Here is a 19,758-nt window from a genome sequence, read left to right as displayed (position 1 = left end):
AGAAGATAACAAATGGAGTTAAGAAAAGCGTCTACAGGTAGAGCTGAAAAAGATACAGGCAGATTTGTTGAAACATTAATAAGAGGAAAATAAGCTTCAATAACACCTGTGTTGCATTGATTCAAAGTTCGTTCGCCCAGATTCTCTAGTCTCTAAATCTAGCTCATGTTACATTCACACAAGCATCACATATAGAATGAGCATTCATTTAATTCCAAATTGTGCATACTCTATGATAATTTTCATGATTTGTTATTTGACTTTTATCAATTTTCATTAAATTTATTATCATCATAAAAAGATTGTTGAAACTCTAAACAATCGTATCTCCATACTCATGAAGACTCACTTATATAATTTTAATTATGAAATCATGGTTAAAACTGATTACGTAATCGAAGTCATAATCATGTGTTTTTGAATGATTAAAACGAAAATACCTTAGCAACAATAACGATTCATACGCATTGAAATGTGTTTAATTGGACGATGTTTTTATGTAGAAAGTATACACCATTCGTATTAGAGCACAGAAAAGGAATAAAAGGAAACGCAGTACAACTTAAATTCAATTAAATCTTATTATCGTTGGAATCTCCAATAAATCTAAAAATTCCATAGCAAGCTCACAATCAATACACATATAAGAGATGTAAGTAAAGTCAACATACCTGACAAAGTCTTAAGACTTTGGAGAAGATCTTATCATAATAAGTATGATGAAGAATGGTCATCTTCAAAGGACTATACAAAGGAAGAATATAAGAGATATAAAAAATACAATACACGACAATCACAAGTGTTAGTTGTTAGTTTTTGTTAGTGAAAAAAATTGAACTTTTAATCTTTCTCACTTTTTTTCTACTTTTACCACGATCAATTTTATAACTCCAAGCGAAACTTATGTAATAACTCCCTTTTTAAAGTAGCCTTATGAGCTTAAGTTGTCCTTTCTTTTAAAAGTTTTTTTTTACTATTTTGTTTTGATATCTTAGTCTCAATGGTAGATTAAGACAATTTAATTAAAAATAGTTTCTGAAATCAGTGTAATAATTTATCTGACAACGAAATCTCTAATCAATTGTTTTAAAAGAAAATTGGACATAGCTCTAAACTGTATTGTTGTTATTTATTAGGACAATTTAATTAATCCCTCCTTAAGTGATTTATTTCAACATTAAAAGGAACGTTTAATTAATTTGAAAATCTTACAACAAATACAACATTAATACTTAACTATTATTCTAGTTAATTCATCTCATTCAAAATATTTTTTTTCTCAAGCAAAGTTATTTATATAAATGTTACATCATTTATTCAGTGAAAACAATTGTTCGTCAACATTACAAGATTACAATCAACATTCTTAACCAATTCTAACCTAAATTACTTGCGGCGAATTTTGTTTAAATAAATTCAAGGTTCAGTTATAGCAATTAGAGGGATCAATTTAGCAATTGCCACTTTTTTCTCCTTCACTCTCTCTTGCATTTTTCTGAACACTCAAGAGCACAATTTCGTCTCAATTTTTATTATAAAAACATATTACCATTTAATTTGTGTTTATATATATATATATATATATATATATATATATATATATATATATATATATATATATATATATATATATATATATATATATATATCCAAAAACCACTATATTCCATATGACCGATTATCCAAAATCACCAGTAACTACAATTCAAACTCTCTAAAGTGTTGTTTTCCAACATTTCATCTATTAGACAAAACAAAGGAATTAATAAGAAAAATATAGCATTCAAAATTTAATATTGCTTTTGTAGTGTTACAATCTTTCTACCCACTACCGAAAACGAAGTTACATAGACATCAGCTTTGGTCCATTGTCTGGCATACCCATCCCTGCAGCTAATTCGGCATCAAGTTGAGTATGTGGTGCAGGACCCATCATTATTTTTACACTACAAAATGAAACTGTAATATTAGAAGCAATATCATTCTACTATAAAATGTAAATGCCAGTGTGCTTGCAGTTCAATTGACATACATGTAACAGCCTTTAATGTGTGATGGTGAAGTCAAGGGTTTGAACAAGTATAGAACAATTTGATGATAAGTAATTCCTCATTAGTTAATAGAGCCACCTAACTTCATTTATATAAATGTGTGTGTGTGTGTACATATACGTCTTTACTTTTCCAAAATAAATAGACATGCAATACGAATTTACACCTTATATTAATATAATTTATGAGTATAATAAGCAGGGAAAGGACAAGCTAAGGTAATAATTGGGACTGAGGTAAGTAATTAATCAAGCTATTCAACATTCATGACTTCGTTAACTATCTGCCATCCATAATCTATTCCGAGTCATCTAATTTGATCACTCCTTTTAAAACAGAGACTAGATGAGGATCAATTTTATTTTTATTAAAGTTCTAAATGCAGTATCTTTTATCTAAACAAGCTTGAATTACTCGTATTATGTTCAACTACACTCAATTATTATTAAAAAGTAAGACTTGTTCTTTTCATAGTGTTCATCAGCTTTATATGTTCACATATCTGAAAGCTCATACATGAAACACAATAGTACAGCAAAACACGAGCGATTCTATAAATTTAACCAATCTTCAGCAATATAAATAAGGGGAGAATATAGCATAGATTCAAAAACAAAACATAAAAAAAAGTAGCATACCGCTTCTTGTGTCGTTTGGTCTTAAAGTGTTCATCCCTCACAGTTATATTGGAAAAGTACCGACTGCACAAATAAAAATCAATTACTCAATCTAATCATGAAACCAACCAACAACCAAAAAAGCAAAAAAAAAAAGGGAGATTGGAGACGAATACCTCAGTATCCATATTCCTTAAATCATAACAAAACGGAATAAGCAATTAAGAATTAAGAAAAGCAAATAAAAATTTGTTCTCCCACGTTGCTCGAAAACGGAGAAGTGGGATGGGATTGAATAGGTCTGAGAAAGTCAAAAACCCACCTCAGTTAAAAGATTGAAAAAGCAAGAAGAAAAATGCTAGCGATGCTAACTATAAACCCACTCCAATAATGCAGCATTATCACGGAACTCTACTTATCAGGTTATTGAATAATCAGAATTAAAAAGTTCTAGAAATCAGTTCTTAAAACCATAAACTGAAAAGTTTTTAAAATCTATCCATTCTCTCGAATCTATCCTCTATTTTCTTACACATGTACACTTTTTATCTTCTATTCCTATAACCTAAACTTGGCATCTTAGTGTTCTACTACACCAAACTTTTCAATCCCATGTTAAAAGATCAATAAATATATAAACGTAAATCATATTGATAAAAAGAAGCACACAAAGAAGGAGGAAGAAAAAGAAATTACTCGCAGTGAGGGCAATAGTACTGTCCCATCCCAGGCAAATCTTCGTCTACGGGTAAAGGGGTTATCTCTTCATCGGGTTTGTTTAGCTGCGCGTAAACCATATCGTCGCCTTTCAACTCAAATTTGGTTCGGCGTGCTGTCTTGTGAGAATATCTTCTTTTCTTCACGTTCCGGTGCGGACATTTTCCTCCCATTATTAGCGTTTCACAACAGTTAGGGTTTCACAGCTCTGATTCCACTTCCCTTGCAACTTGTTGTTAGGGTTTTTCTTCTGAAGATGATGGTGGAGAGTGAAACGACGGCGCCTCAAATCAAATCTCTCTCTTCTTAACACAAAATCAACTGATGTATGAGAAACACGAGTGTCAAAATGGGCCTGCTGAACTACCTGGCCCAGTCTAATTAGTTTATGGGCTCCTGCACCTCCTTAATTTCTTTGTACACCACTATGAAGATGTGTAAAGACTGAAATAATCCTCCCTGTATAAATACAAAATTAATTTTTTGTTTTCTACTAATCTGCTACCCGTATGTTAGCACGGGCTTTCCGGTTTTTTTTTTTTTTTTGTTTTATGCTTTTTAAAAGACTATTTTCAATTTACTATATATTTAATTGACAGTGTATTTATAGAATTTTAATGAAATTCCGAAATTAATATTTAAATATGTGTGTGTTTTCTAGTAAGGATATAAATACAAGGGTATAATGGTTAGTTATGTTTTATTTTAAAAAGTATTTATTATATTTTGGATATTTAAAATATTATTTTATTGCAGAATTTAAATTAGAACATTTTAATTTTAAGAGAATTTGAACTGTTTGTTTAAATAGGTTTTAATAATAATTTTAAAATATTATAATCTTATAAATAACAAATAATATCTAAAGTCGTTTCAAGTTACAATTAAGTTAATTGAAGGTGAAATATATATTTGGATTTTCTGATTTAATTACAAATAATGATATATTAGGAATTATTATATTATTATTGTGAGTTACACATTCGCAAATTAAGGATATTTCTTCATCATTCTCATTTATATTGCATCTTTTTATATTAAAATTTTGCGATCACTTTGTTTTTTATTTAATAAGAATTAGTATTTCTTAATATGTCTTGCATGCTTCCAGTTAAGAATTTTAAAACTAGGGACTACTTAGTTTTAAATTCTTCGTATCCATAAGAAAGTAGACCATTTCACTTTTGAAATTTATAACTAAGTTTACATAGGAATTAGTTTTATAACCAATTTAGTAAATTTTTCTAATGTAGTGAACTTTGTGTAATATGGTAATTTATTTTAAGTTTTTAATCCTCTTGCCATAACAAAACTCGTTTTAATGGACAAATCATGGATAGACATGCCTCAAAATACAAGTCAATATATGAGAGGATTGAATACATTCTTGCACTTAACATTCAGTAATAGTGGTGTTAAGAAAAAGATAATATGTCTCTGTCAGAAATTCAATTTTAAGAAATGACAATGTTGTGAAGTAGTATATGAGCACTTCATTTTTAAACATTTTCCAAAAGGGTATACAATGTGGCTTCTACATGGGGAGAGAAAAGTAAATGATGAAGTAGGTGTCATGGCTGAAGACGATGATGGAAGAGTTACAATTAATGATAACATGTGTGAAATAGTTAATGATGTATTTTTGCATCATTGCTCTAAGAATAATATGGTCAATTATGATAATTTGGGTGTAGAGTCAAGTCATACTAGAACGCATGATGGTTCGGGTTTTTTTGAATTAATGCAAGATGAACATTGAAGTTTAAATCAAGGATGTCATAAATATTCAAAACTTTCATTCTTAATGAAGTTGTATCACATCAAATGTCTATGCAGAATAATTGAGAAAGCAATGTTCATAATACTAGGTTGCTAGCAGATGCATTTGAACATGCTAAAATTCCACATTCATTATATGAAGCCTAAAAGGTCATTAACAAGCTTGATCGTAATTATACCAAAATTGATGCTTGTTCGAATGATTGTATGTTGTATGTTGGAGAAGACAAAGATAAAGATTTTTGTAAGAAATGTAAGACATCAAGATGGAAGACAAAAAGGAGAAGTACAATTGGTGATGATGATATTGTTAATAAGCGAAAGAAATTTCCTGCAAAGGTGTTAAGATATTTTCCATTGAAGCCTCGATTATAGAGGATGTTTTTGTCATTTAAAATAGTTGAGCATATGAGATGGCATCATAAGAAACTACATATGAGGGAACCTTAAGACATCCAAAAGATTCTGAAGCATGGAAGAAATTTGACTTGATGCACCCTCAATTTGCCTTAGACCCTCAAAATCTGAGACTTGGGTTTAGCTATAGATGGGTTCAATCCATATGGAAACTTAAGCACCAGTCACAGTATTTGGCCAGTTGTACACATACCATACAACCTTCCTCCTTGGATGTGTATGAAGCAAAGTTCATTCATTCTATCCACGATCATTCTTGGAAAGCGAGCACCGAGTAATGATATTGATGTATACTTACAACCAGTAATAGAAGACTTGAAGGAGTTATGGAACACTGACTTTTGATTCATATGGGAATGAAGTATTTGATATGCATGCAACCATATTGTGGACTATTAGTGACTTTCTAGGACTTAGAACCTTATCTGGATGGAACACACTTATAGGATTAACATGTTTGAGATGTAATTTTGATACAACTCCTAAAAAGCTTGTTAAAGGTGGGAAATTTTGTTTCATAAGTCATCATTGTTGGTTAGATGCAAGACATAGGTTTAGATTGACCCACAGAAGGTTTGATAGAACTATTATTGAACATAGAAGTCAACCAGTGGCAATTTCAAGACATGATATCTTACAACAAGTTGATAATATTCATGTTGAGTTTGGAAAAGAACCTATACTTGAAGAAAGGACAAAAAGACAACAGAGAGTTGATCATCCTAAGATAAACACTCTACCATAGGCAAAAGAAAAGTATCTTTTTTTAGTTTCCTTATTGTGTAGATAACTTATTGCACCACAATCTAGATGTTATGTACATTGAAAAAAATATTTGTGACAATATAGTGTTTTCACTGTTGAATGATAGTACAAATAATAAATGCAAAGAGAATCTAAAGACAAGAAAGGACTTACAACTTTGGGGTATTAGACTAAATTTGTGACCTGATGAGAATGGTAGATTTCTTCCTACTATATATACATTATCAACAAATGTAAATAAGGATACCGAAAACTTTGAAGAATATAATTGTACTTGATGCATTGGAATAAAAAACTAACTTTGGAATAGTTACAAATTGTATAATTGGGAAGGTGGGTTACCAGTTATATTTTAAATTGCATTGAACAAAATTCTAAACCCACAACTTATTTTTGGAAATACATTGTGATTGAATACTTGAAAAACGTTTTTTTAGATTTCACCATAAATACATTTTGATTCGTAAAGTTAAAAAAAGATGTCAAACAACATAAAAAATAAATAATTATAGATTATATAATTTAAAATAGAATATCTAAATTTTGTAAATTCAAAGGCTCGGTAACAAAATATATAAGGATATTTTTACATTATCATGGTTGAGGGAGATGGAGCAACAAACTATTGGGGTGTAGAAAGTTAAGTCCTTAGATGTTTGTTAAGTATTGGTATTAAAATTAATTGAAATGTGGTTGTCAATGGTTAGGTGCCTTTGAAATGTTGCATGCAAGTAAATGCGTAATGGGGTATTCTAAGAAGACATATAAAGTTAAACAAAAGATACTAGGAAAGTATACTTGTCAGGAAGGGAGCCTTGTCTTTGAGTTAATGGTTCATATAATATAAACCCTATTTTTCTGCTAGTTATTAACCCAATTATTATTGTATATATTCTTCATTATTAATTTGTTTACTTATAAGTCTCTTTAACCTCTCACACGAGATATACAACTTTACAGAAAAGGGATGAGGAAGATAAGTGGATCCGAAACAAGGTCTTATTCCATAAAACCAACCTCTAGTACAAAACTTAGCTTCTTTTCGAGGAGGGTGTTCAAAGCAAGATTGCCAACAAGGGCTAATCTTAACTAAGCGAATGTGATTCTTCATAATAATGCTGTTAACTACCCTTTGATGAAAGTGTCTATCATGTTCTGCTCTCATGCCACAAATTTGTCTGTGCGAAAATGTTACAACACTAATATAATCATAAATAAAAGGAAAAGTATGAGGAGGTCCTACATCACATAAAATTCCTATGTTGGTCTTAGCTTCATAGGGTGGATGAACATATTAATTGGTTTATGAGTTCAGGTTAGTGCCTCAAAAAACGTGCATATCGTATGTTTTTCGTGGTTGTTTCCCTCCTTATTCTTTTGTGTCGAATGTCATTATTAACAACCAAGACAAAGCTTTTGTGCAGAACATGATTGATTGCACATATGTAATAACAAAACTCATATGAATAGTTTGTCGCCAGGAGGAACCTTCCTATGTATAAAGCAAACAAGAACATTGACTCTCACATGGATGAGACAAAATTTGACATAAACAGTTCAATGGAACGTGCTCTTTAACTAACTATAAACAGAAGCAAAAACACGATTTTTACACTTTAGCAAGTGGGGCAGCTACGTTGCTATCTGCTGCCAAGTGAGCGTGCATTAATTTATTCTAATTCACCAATTTAACAAGTAATGTAAGTTACACTTTAGCCTACTGCTCAAGTTTCAGAACCAAATATTATCATAAACAATTCAACTGGCTTCTATACATATTTTAGCTTTTATTGAACTTATAGTTTTTAAATGTTGTAATTTTGCAATTTTAATTCCTCATTTATTAATCGAATTCCTTTAAGATATAGTTGATGTGATTTAAGTTCCCACTATTCCACTGTGTCATATAAATTTATTATACATTTATAATTGTATGATTTTTTGTTTATTTATCACATTAAAGTTGTTAATATGGCTTTGATTTATAATATATATACATACATATAGGGAGGTAATATTATAAATTATTTGAAATACATAATTCAATTCAAATTTGAGAAACGAAAGATATTTTGAGGTATTTGAAAAACTAAATGTACATAAATGAAATCTAAAACTGTAGAATCATAGACAAATATGAAACTAGGTGTACTTTTTATATATTAATTTAATTAACTCCCTTTTTAAGGTAATTAATTAATGCATGTCTTGAAAAAACGTAAGTGCGTAGGAGTACGTTTTAAATAAATGTCCACTACAAATTTTCAAGGCCAAAGAATCTTACTCGTGTTCCACATTTTTGCAAAGATTAAAAATATTATAAAAGTTGGTAATTTGTACGAGTATTTTTTTTTTACAACTCATTCAATGAAAATTATGTGTTATTTTGAATGTTTTATGTAAACTAAAAATAAGATTATAATATATAATTAAAAAAATATCATATTATAAGTTCATTTTATGATATTGAATTAAATTTTAAACTTATTTTTTAATATGATACTAGAATCATAAGTTAGAATTTGTAATGAAATTTGTTATTATTAAATTTATTGTCACACTTATTATTGGATTGTTATTAAATTATCATTAATATATACTTATAGAATGTGTTGAAAGTTTTACTTAAAAATATGAAAGGTTAATTATATTTTACGTTAAGACAACAGTTTTTGTGTTTTTTTTTAATATATTGATAAAAGAAATAATTTTAATGGAGATTATGAATGCAAAATATAGTTTTATTTCAGTTTGTAGTGAAGTAATCCTATAAAATTGCATATTTCTATTCGACATGTGTGTGTGAGGAAAGTCAAAGATAACCCATTTCTTTGCAGTACATATAAACTATAATTTATTTTTTCTTTGGTAAACCCAATTCTCTTTTAGCTCTTTGGGTGCTTTAGCCCCACATTTTTGTTCCATGGTAGGAAGAGTTACAGTATATGTGTGTATGATGAACGTGTCACATCACATTATTTTGATAAATTTTGGGGGCAAGACGGGTTCGTGGAAGTATCGTTTGGTCTGTTTCCACCACGACACAAATAATTGTTTGATTCAAAACCCATTTTCTAGTCCAAGTTCTTATAATCTCCATTGTTATAGAAGTCAATTTCGGATTGTTCCTGCCTTAGCCATACTTGTCAATTTTGCTTTCTTTCAATTAAGTAAGGAGAAAAAAAGTTACTATAAAAGGAAGCAAGAAAGAAAAATAAACGAATAAAAATTAATAAAAGAGAAACAAAAATTGATTTTTCTCTAGTCTTTATGTCGCTTCTTTTTTTCAAAAGAAATACTTCGTTTTCTTTGAATTTCACACACATTCTTTCTACTTTTGTTTTTCAAATACGTGATAGAAGTGTTTTTTTTTTCTCGTTAATGGTTTACAGTAATTAATGTGACTTTTAATGAACTAATGAATATTTTCACTTCGAAAATTAAAACAATTTTTTTGTTATATACAAAAATCAATGTGGTTTTCACAATTAAATTAAAAAGTAAATCTTTTAGGTGGATAAAATGTCAACTCTCACCAATGCAAAAATAACATATAACATAATGGGTTTAACGTCCAACCACTGAATAGCTAAAGTTATTTTGTAAATAAATACAATTATACAACGTCGAAGCCTCATTCAATTCGACGTTCTATGATGATAATTATTTAAACCAGCGCGTCATTCTCTTTTTTCTTTCTTTTAAACCACCAATAGTATGTCCAATATTCTGTAGGGGTTCGACATAATATTTGTCAGTCAGAAGCCAAAGAGTCACCCTATAATACGTCGAATTCCGTAAGGGCTTTGACGTATCGGTTGTCAGCCAAAAGCCAAAAAGTAACCCATTTTTAATTCTTTTTTCTTTTAAACCACATATAATACACCGAATTTTGTAGGAGCTTCGACGTATTATTTGTCAGGCAAAAGTTTCTTCTTTTTAATTTGAGTGGGAGATTGAAAATTCATTCACTTTATCTTAGCGCGTGAGACCCTCTTCTCTTCTCAAACTTTTCTCGAACGAAGTTTGACGACCATTACATGTCATCTTTCTTTTCATTTGATACAAATGCATGTTAATTAACTACTTTATAGGCTCAGTCTGCTTTCTCACTCACAGGTGGGAACACTTTTTTGAAGGTTAGTTTTCGTTTTGAAGAATTTTTGGTTGAACTTGTTTGTTATTTTTTGTTGAACTTGTTTGTTGTTGTTATTTAGTTGAATTTGTTTGTTTTTGTTTTATTGAACTTGTTTGTTGTTTATTATTGTTGTTTGTTGTTGATACTATACTATACACGTTTATAGTTCATGCTTTATAAAATACCAAAAACTGAAATTGGTTGTTTTTCTGTTTTTCATGTCTCGTAGAGTCTTAAAAAAGATTACAATTAATTAAAAAAAAAATTGTTTAACGTCGAATATTAACAAAATTCGATGTCAATTTAACGTCTCCCGATATGACGTCGATCTCGAATTCGACGTGGAAGGCCAAAAAACAATGACGTTGTACGATATTTTTGTACTAGTTTCTAAGAATAGATTATCTATTTTAAGATTAAATTGTTCAATTTAAATTCTAACAAATAAAACGTTATCACAGAGTAAGTTTAGATATGATTAGAAAACGTAAAAGTCATCTCTCAACAAAATTTAATCTAGATTTCAATAAACTAAAACTTAAAGGCGTTTGCATAAAGCATAAAATCAGAAATAATAGTAAAAGTAGGATTTCAACTAGTTTTATTCCTTTCTAATAAAAAATTTGCTCGACTACGTTGCTCATCCAAACTTGATTCTCTCATTCCAAAGTAATATGATTATTTTGTATTAGATTATTATTTAAAGGGTTAAATATAGTTTTAATTAATAAACTTTAATATAAAATTAGAATTCATGTCTGTTTAAAATTTTAATATATTACAATTCTTAAACTTTAAAATTAAATGAATATAATCATTTTAATTCAATTATGTTTAATTATTTTGACATATTAAATGTGTTATTTTGTTAACATTAAAATGAAAAATGTGTCAAACATTAAAACAATATAAATAAGTAAGGTTAGATATAATTGGAACTATATTTATCATTCCATTACGAGCAAAATTATAACTTTTTTTTTATTATTATTACCAATATTATTTCCGTTTTCATTATATCATTACTATTGTTATTTCCTCTTTGATTATTATTACTAGAATTATACCTATTTATATTTTACTTGCATTATCTACTACCTTATCGCATTTCTTAAACACACACACAATCTACCAATAGATTTTGATAACATAGTCAATAAGAGACTAATCATTACATTTACAACAAAACAAATGTAGCCACACTTAGTGTGTGAATTTGTTTTATGTAAAAATGAGTTTTTTTAACGTAAAGTTTTTAATTCAATATTAATTATGTTTTACTATTTTTAACTTATAATATCTAAAAGTGTATGACTTTCTAATTCAATATATCTAATAATTATTTTAATATAAGTACTAATTTGATCTTCTTGAAAAACAAACGATAATGTAATTCATGTTACCATTCTAAACGAAATTAGTTTCAAGTTTAATAAATCTTTTTTACGATAAATAATTAAATTGAACAAAAGTTACTAATGTAAAGAAAAACAATCTAAAAATAAAAGAAGAACACATGTGAGAGAAGTGCTAAAGAGAAAAAAAAATAAAAGATTCAAATAATAAAATAAGAAGTCATGTTCATTACCATTATGCTTTAGGAGAAGGTATTTGTGTTGCAAATGTATTTTTGTGTGCTAATGTGTCTATAAAGTTAATTTTTTCTTTAATTTCTTTGTCATTAGTGAAATTATCAGCAAGTAAAATTCATTGATAATCACCAAAATCCATCAATAAGTCAAAATTACCAATGATCCAAAATTAGTTAGTAAAATGTTCACATTAATTGTCCGAGAGCGTTGTTGCCAAGGTCCTAGAATGTGCACAAGAAACTGTACCAAAAGCCAATAAAAACATATTTTAATGGTGCAAATGAAAGATAATAGTTCCAAACGTAATGTAATCAATGCAAAATTATTTTAAATGGTGCAAAGTGGAGGAAACCTCACCTCAACATCAATGGCGAATGAGAGAAAGTGAAGAAGACGAACCAGAACGCGTAATTGATGATCGTGTTCTATAGTGGGTAAAATCCAGGGGATTTGACGTCGGCCCCCCTTCCAATAGACGTCAACTTACTCGGCCCCACGGGGAAGGGGGGGGGGATGTGTAATTAGACGTTGGGGATGTTATAGCCGTCGTCTAAGTCAATAAAATAAATAAATTTTGGCGCTTAAAATGAGTTATTTTCAGACCTTTTTAACGTCTGTGATGGGGGGCCGACGTCTAATTCAAATTAGACGTCGGGGAAGCTATAGCCGACACCTAAACCTTATTTGACATTAGGGACCATCTCTAGCCGATGTATGTAATGGTGTTTGTTTTATTTACAAAACTGCCACCGGTAAACGCGTGACTATTTTTGCATCAGTGAAAAATGGTTGCAAAGATTTTGTTTCATCATATAAATGTCATGACTATCATTGCCTATAAAAATGATGTGGGGATGCTATAGCCGCCGTCTAAGTCAATAAAAATAAATAAATTTTGGCGCTTAAAATGAGGCATTTTTAGACCTTTTTAACGTCCGTGGTGGGGGAGCCGACGTCTAATTCGAATTAAATAATTAGATGTCTGTAGTGGTGTTTGTTTTATTTACAAAACTGCCACCGGTAAACGCGTGACCTTAAAGACTATTTTTGCATCAGTGAAAAATGGTTGTAAAGATTTTGTTTCATCATATAGATGTCATGACTATCACTGCCTATAAAAACAATGTCATCAACACTTGAGTGAGAATAAAAGACTGAATAATATATCATATTTAGTCATACCAAATTGTTGAAAAACATTACTAAATTTTCTAAATAATGTCTAAAAGATTGTTTGAGACCATATAAAGATTTGTGAAGACCACATACCAATCCAAACAATTCTAACAAATCCTGTAGATTACTCCGTATAAATCTCTATTGAAGAAATGCGTTTTTGAAATGGTACATGAACGTAGTAAGTTTGTGGAGGTTATAAGCTTCGATCTACATCTCGGTTTTGGGTAAAATTGAGAAGATTGATGTTTTTGTAATTCTTATATATAAAAGATAATCTTGATTTCCGATGTTAAAAAATTAAAACATCTTAGTTCGTTAAAAGAGTAAAGTGATGTTGTACTAATCTTGAAATTAAACAAATTCAAAATAAGTGTTTTTTAATCCGGAATTAAATTCTTAAACCTATTTATTTATATAACTTAATTAGTTCTTAAAATATTAATATTATCACTTTAAGAATTAGAAACAGGTTAAGTAGACGGAATGAGTGATAAAGTATACCTTTAATGATTTTTTTCAATATGTTACTTTTAGCTATTTGTCTGATTTTGAACAAATATTAATTAGAATAACGTTTTAATTTGTAATTTCTTTTAACATTTTTTAATCACGAACTAATTTATAAAATTGCATACAACTAATATATATATATATATATATATATATATAAAATAAATTATAAAAAGATTATTAAATATTATATATGTATATATATATATTATCATAGAAAATTTGAAATAAATTAATAAATTATAAAAATTAATATCACCTGTGACCTTGTTAAAAAAAAGTTAAGAATATATAATTTAAGTATCCAAATAAAATTAAGTTTAATAAAAAATATTCCTAGACCATTACAAGTTAGTTGTGTAGTTTTAAATCTTTTGAGCTTAATTCATCAAGTCAACCTCCTTACATTCTCATTCATATAAAATTATTTTTAAATTTTAGGAGTGTAATTTTGCAAAGCAAAAACTATATCAAATCATGCGCGACTATGTTTATATTTTAATAGATAAAAATATAAAAATTTCATAACCCATTTTCATTTTTTTTGAGTTTCTTGTTAATTATAGGTTTTTATACAAGCTCAATCTCCAATCCAAAATAATTGATTTGGTTTGATTTATTTTGTTGAAACCGTTTGAATACGAGTATATCAGTCCTTCATAGTGAGAAAGCTAATTGGTTATTCTAAGTCAAGAATTACATGCGATACGCTGCATTGAAAAAAGCGAAGACAGAACCAGTTCATGGAAGTTAAAGATACATCATGTGTGAATGTTCTTGTTTTCCGTGAACATGAATATTCCAGAGTATGCTTTGGACACGTAATCTTTAGGGATGTAATTATCATTGTCATTCCGCAAACGGAACGATGATACCAAACGCTGTTTTCAGTAAGAATTGCTTCTTCAATCCGAAACTAGTTTAATTTCTTGCCTACATATAGGTGCCGATAATCCCAAAGCAATGCATGTAAACCAAAACGAAATGCGTTTTGAAGGTGACATCCAGCAAGTTGGATATTTCAAACGGAAATCAGTGTAGTGGTCCTCAACCCTAAATGTTTACGCCGCCTTCACTCCTCAAATTTTTTCATACAAAAACACATATATAAAACAAATGTTTTTCAACCATGCATGCCATCAAGACAAAATAAAGGTTCATGCGATCTTTTCTTTGCTCAATAATGCCCTCTTTTGGGACCAAAACCTAGCTGGCTACCAAGTGCTGATTTTTCTAAAACTCTTATTTCTTTCGTTATCGATATTACTTAATATCTAAAACTTTTATCTTTATATTACCCATGATTCAATGCTTCTTTTATTTATATTTAATTTAATGTGCTTTCTATGTTTTTACAAAAATACTAAAGGTGTCTTTTATTAGATGGGTGTTATCGTCATTCCCTCCGCTTTTGTTTCTTGAATTGGACAACAAAGTATAAAAATAGCGAGTGATTGTATGAAAAAAGATATAAAGATCAAATTAAATTAAAAAAAATAACAAAAATGCTATTAAGCCTATGAAAACAAATATAGAAGTATGTGGATATTAATCAGGGTACTGTTGATGACTTTTCAAAATACCAACTTCTTTGTTTCTTTTCAAGATAAGCTTGGTACTGTTGAAACATGTATTATATTTTTGTTTCAAACTTTAGATAAAGAAAGTATATGTGTGGAAGGTAGATAAGCTTTGTGTCATGTGTGGTTTAGGAAATGAAGCTATCAATCACTTATTTTTCATCTGTATAATATTTCTTTCTTTACCTGGAATTCAAAACATCTGTATAAGAATGTGTTTTGTAACCAAGAAAAATACCACTTATTGGATTAAGACATGGACATTGATATCTGGTAGAATCCATTGAGCCAACTTCTTATTTAAATTGGTAAGTTTTGTCTAAAATCTTTCATAAAAAGTATCGAAAAATAAATTATATTTACATAAGTCTAGTTGGCTAAAAGCTATAATCGAGGGGTCTAAACATTAAAGTAGACGTCATACAAGTTGGATATCCTCTACAAAACAAGAAGGAACTACTATATAAAATTAACAGGATGTTCCATGCCATACCCATACCTGGGCAAATCTATCTTGAACAAGGTTAAAAATTATTGATAATATATTTTCTATTCAATATGCTATCATATACTCTGTTATACAAGGATTATCATAGATGCTGTTTTGTAAGGAATGTTCATTGTCGACCTTTTCTTTCGTTGTACACCAACTTACCATATCTTTATCTTTGCACATTTGGGTGGGTTAATTCATTGTTCAGATTTTCTATGTAGTCCAGAAAATTTTTCCAGTTGTTATTGCGGAACATATATAGCATGTGAGGAAAATCCATAATGGATAGATAAACAAGATTTAAACATAAAGCATGGGGTTTGTAGTGATAGACATCTATAAGAATTTTTTTTTCCCAGATGTGGGAACCTTCAAGACCTTTGTCGAGTTGAAGGGAATTTTAAGGGCTCACTAAGGTTGAATCAGAAATATTGTGCTTATAATGAATCTACAACCGTTAGAAATTGCTAGAAAAGATCTCTAAATGGTTCAACATGTACTGCTGCATTGACAAAAACCTTGCGGTGGAAATAAATGTGAATGAACACAACGTTCGTAGGAGATTGGAAGTTACAAATAAACAATTCCAAAAAAGGAATGTGGAAAATAATAAGTGTATGATAGATTACCTGAGTCAATCGACTAATGACCCAGGCGACCACTGTATGGTAAGCAGTTTGCGGTCGTCTCTCAACGATCGTCTACTTACTGACCCAGGCGACCACTGTATGGTAAGCAGTTTGCGGTCGTTTCTGAACGATCGTCTACTTACTAACAGCAACGATCGCATAGAGACAAGCAACGATCGTATAGAAACATCCTATGTTGGTCATCGCCACCCTCGACATCAACCATCATAAGCGATCGCTGTCTAACGATCGTTTATCAATTGACGAGCGATCGCTGTCTAACGATCGTCCATCGATTGAACTATAGGGCGATCAGTCGATTTTAGTCAAAGGTGACATCTTAATCCTAAGAAGTTAAGAAGCAAGCGGTTGATATATCCGGTTATAACGCCGTGGATCAAGGAGTTAACTGACGCAGTATCAAGTAAGACTTAACGGTTGTATTTTTCGAAAAGACAGATTCTCAACCTACCGGATTTTAAGGTAAACGGTTTATTTTCATTACTAGGATAAATATGACAAAGAAAGAGGAAGAAAGGTACGTTTTTCCCCTAAAGAGAAATTAAGAAAGAGAATATTGATCTTCTTCTTCATTTTTGAACTGACAAAGGTTCGATACATCCTTTTCTGACTTGAGCTTCGGAGTGCCTTTGCAGGTACTCAGCCCATTTTTCCCTCAGAGAGCTTTATACAGGAAGGAGACATCACGGTAACAGCATCACTGGAAGGAGCGGTCGCGATTCATTACGTTCGTATCTCGGCCTCAACTAATTCACTGAAACAATAAGTATAAAAGACCTTTATTAGTTTTGATCAATGTTTCTACAACAAATAAATCATAAGAGTTTTTGGTCTAAAAAACATAAGTATGTGTTTTAAAATATATATTACTAAATAAAAGATCTTGTAAGATGTATGTGTTTTGGCCGACAAACAGCAACAATATATTTGTACTTTTGGCTTTGTTGGATAAATAAAGCCTCGTTTAGACAACAGTACTAGTATAAAATATTGCTTCTTACTCGTTTAGGTTTTGATTTCCACGAAAACTAAGTATAAAAAAGCGTGACATTTATGAAAATTTTGTGAATATATAGATCTCCATTAAAAAAAATCGAGATCATATTCTTCTTTTGGCATTAACAAATAATCGAAGTCTGCTAGTGAGTCCCATAAGCACAAATTTAAAATTTTCAACTCTGGACACACTAATCAGGATCTATAACTTCGGTTATTCTCAGAATAGATGTTATAAGGTCCTAACATTTCTCCCTACAAAGAGATATGTCAGACTTTTTAGATTTTCAATAGATTTATGGCTTTAGCTCTTTGCAGAACCACTATCATAAGGTGTTGACCTTGCATTCTGTAGAAGGAACTTCATATTGTTTAAATTTTGAAGCACTCCAACGATATCAATTGCTTAGAAAATTGGTGTCATATATTAGAAAGTAGGTTTTTAAGCCTAACTCAACCCCACAAAACCGGCTTGCAAGGTGAGGTTTGCACCTCACTTATATATTATATTTTGGCCTTATCTCTAGTCGATGTGGGACTTCCAACATCATAGACCACTTTTGCTTCAGTTTTACAAAGAACCAAGGCCAAATGTGTGAGCCAAAAAGAAAGGCTCCAAAACTTTTATTTCTAAATATTTTATAATACTTTTAGCATCTATTCTTAGTAGAATCGAGGTCATAAACTACTCATTGCTTTAGTTATTCAAATAATTGAGACAATACGTATTTGTAGGGGTAAAAAAGGTAAATTTATAGAACCCTTTACAGTTTCTTTTTGCTTTTCTTTGTTGCTGTTGAATGTCTCTTCTGTGCTAATACTACTTCCTTGACTTTGAACGTCGTGGTCATTGCCTCAACATCATTGTCATTACCTCCATTGACGTGGTCCAAACATGAAAAAATGTTTGAAATATGGGTTTCGGGAAAATAACCCTGAAGAAAGTGGTCAGATAGAAAGTGATGGTTCGACTTTGAAAGTAGTATAGCATCTTCCAATCGTGTCCAAACTTAAGCGCTTGTTTGAGAATCCAAATAACGTGAAAACCCTTAGATGACATGCAAATGAGAGAACAATTGATGGATTACTACGTCATCTAGCTGATTTAAAGCAATGAAAAAATATTGATCTTGAATTCTCCCAATATTCTATCAAGAAAGTAAAAATCTTCTGCATTGTACATGAAGAGAAGGCACATGATGTTGTCTAGTTCAAGGCAATCTAGAAATGACATAGATGTTTATCTCAGCCCACTAGTTGAAGACTTGAAGTTGTTCTAGGCTAATGCGGTTGAAATATTTCATGTCTTCGCATCTAAAACTGTGTGATGCATGCAATGCTATTTTTCACCATTAATGACTTTTCTGCTTACAGTAATTTATCAAAGTACAGTGTCAAGGGTCATAAAACATGTTCTATATGTGAAGAAACCACTAGAGTTCATAAATTGTAACACAAAAGTAAAACATTGTATATGTATCATAAAAAAAATTTTACAATCTAATAATTGATATCGAAGGTTAAAAAAAGCATTCAATGAACATCAAGAGAATAACGATGCCTTAATTCCATTGTCTGGCTTTAAATTCATGAAAAAGTTAAAAAATTACATCATGTATTTGGGAAAACAAGTGATGTTGCACCAACAAGTGGTATTAGAGTTCACCTATAGGAGAGTTCCAAATAAAACAAGAGGAATGATCAATGTAGACAACATGAAGAAAGCATAGCTCTAAAAAACCATCTACTTATATCTTCAACAATGAAGAAATTGACATGTGGAAACATACCTTAAAAGCATTGATATAAGCCTAATTGAAGGTATTGAAGAAGGCATCTCTACTCTAACTAATGACAAAGGTAGATTACTTTCAAGAAGCACATGGAGCAAAGATCAAAGGTACACATTTCACTTGAATACCAAAGTCAAACACATATTAATGTGTGAACTTTCAAATAAGAAGTCAAGAAAATTGGAATAATGATTTTTACAAAAGAAATTTGGGACAAGTTGCTCAATATTAACAAAGACTCAAAAGAAGAAGAAAATCACGCAAAAATAGATTTAGATCAAGAGACACATTGCAATGTTATAGAAAACAATATCAATTGTACATCAAATGACTCAAATATACATGATAGATTTTCTTGATATACATTTTCTTTGTGAAGCATATTATAAGTATTTATCTAATAGTGATAGAATAATTGAAGCTTACATGACCTTGAAAATGAAATTTAAGAACAACAGTAAAGAACTTGAAATACTTAAAG

The 19,758-nt window shown here is 30.0% G+C and overlaps 1 protein-coding gene across 1 annotated transcript; it reads right to left on the bottom strand.

The window, feature by feature from the left end:
• Positions 1–1,678: 1,678 nt before the first annotated feature.
• Positions 1,679–3,698, bottom strand: LOC108325256 (uncharacterized). The gene is made up of 3 exons (XM_017558296.2): positions 3,365–3,698; positions 2,690–2,752; positions 1,679–1,946 (listed from the first exon to the last, which is right to left on the bottom strand). The coding sequence occupies exons 1-3, from the start codon at positions 3,556–3,558 to the stop codon at positions 1,844–1,846; spliced, it is 360 nt and encodes a 119-aa protein (XP_017413785.1). The 5' UTR covers positions 3,559–3,698; the 3' UTR covers positions 1,679–1,843.
• Between the last annotated feature and the right edge of the window lie 16,060 nt (positions 3,699–19,758).

Source organism: Vigna angularis, chromosome 3, assembly GCF_016808095.1.
Source record: "Vigna angularis cultivar LongXiaoDou No.4 chromosome 3, ASM1680809v1, whole genome shotgun sequence".
Classification (NCBI taxonomy): Eukaryota; Viridiplantae; Streptophyta; class Magnoliopsida; order Fabales; family Fabaceae; genus Vigna; species Vigna angularis.
This window is presented reverse-complemented; position numbering and strand designations above follow the sequence as displayed.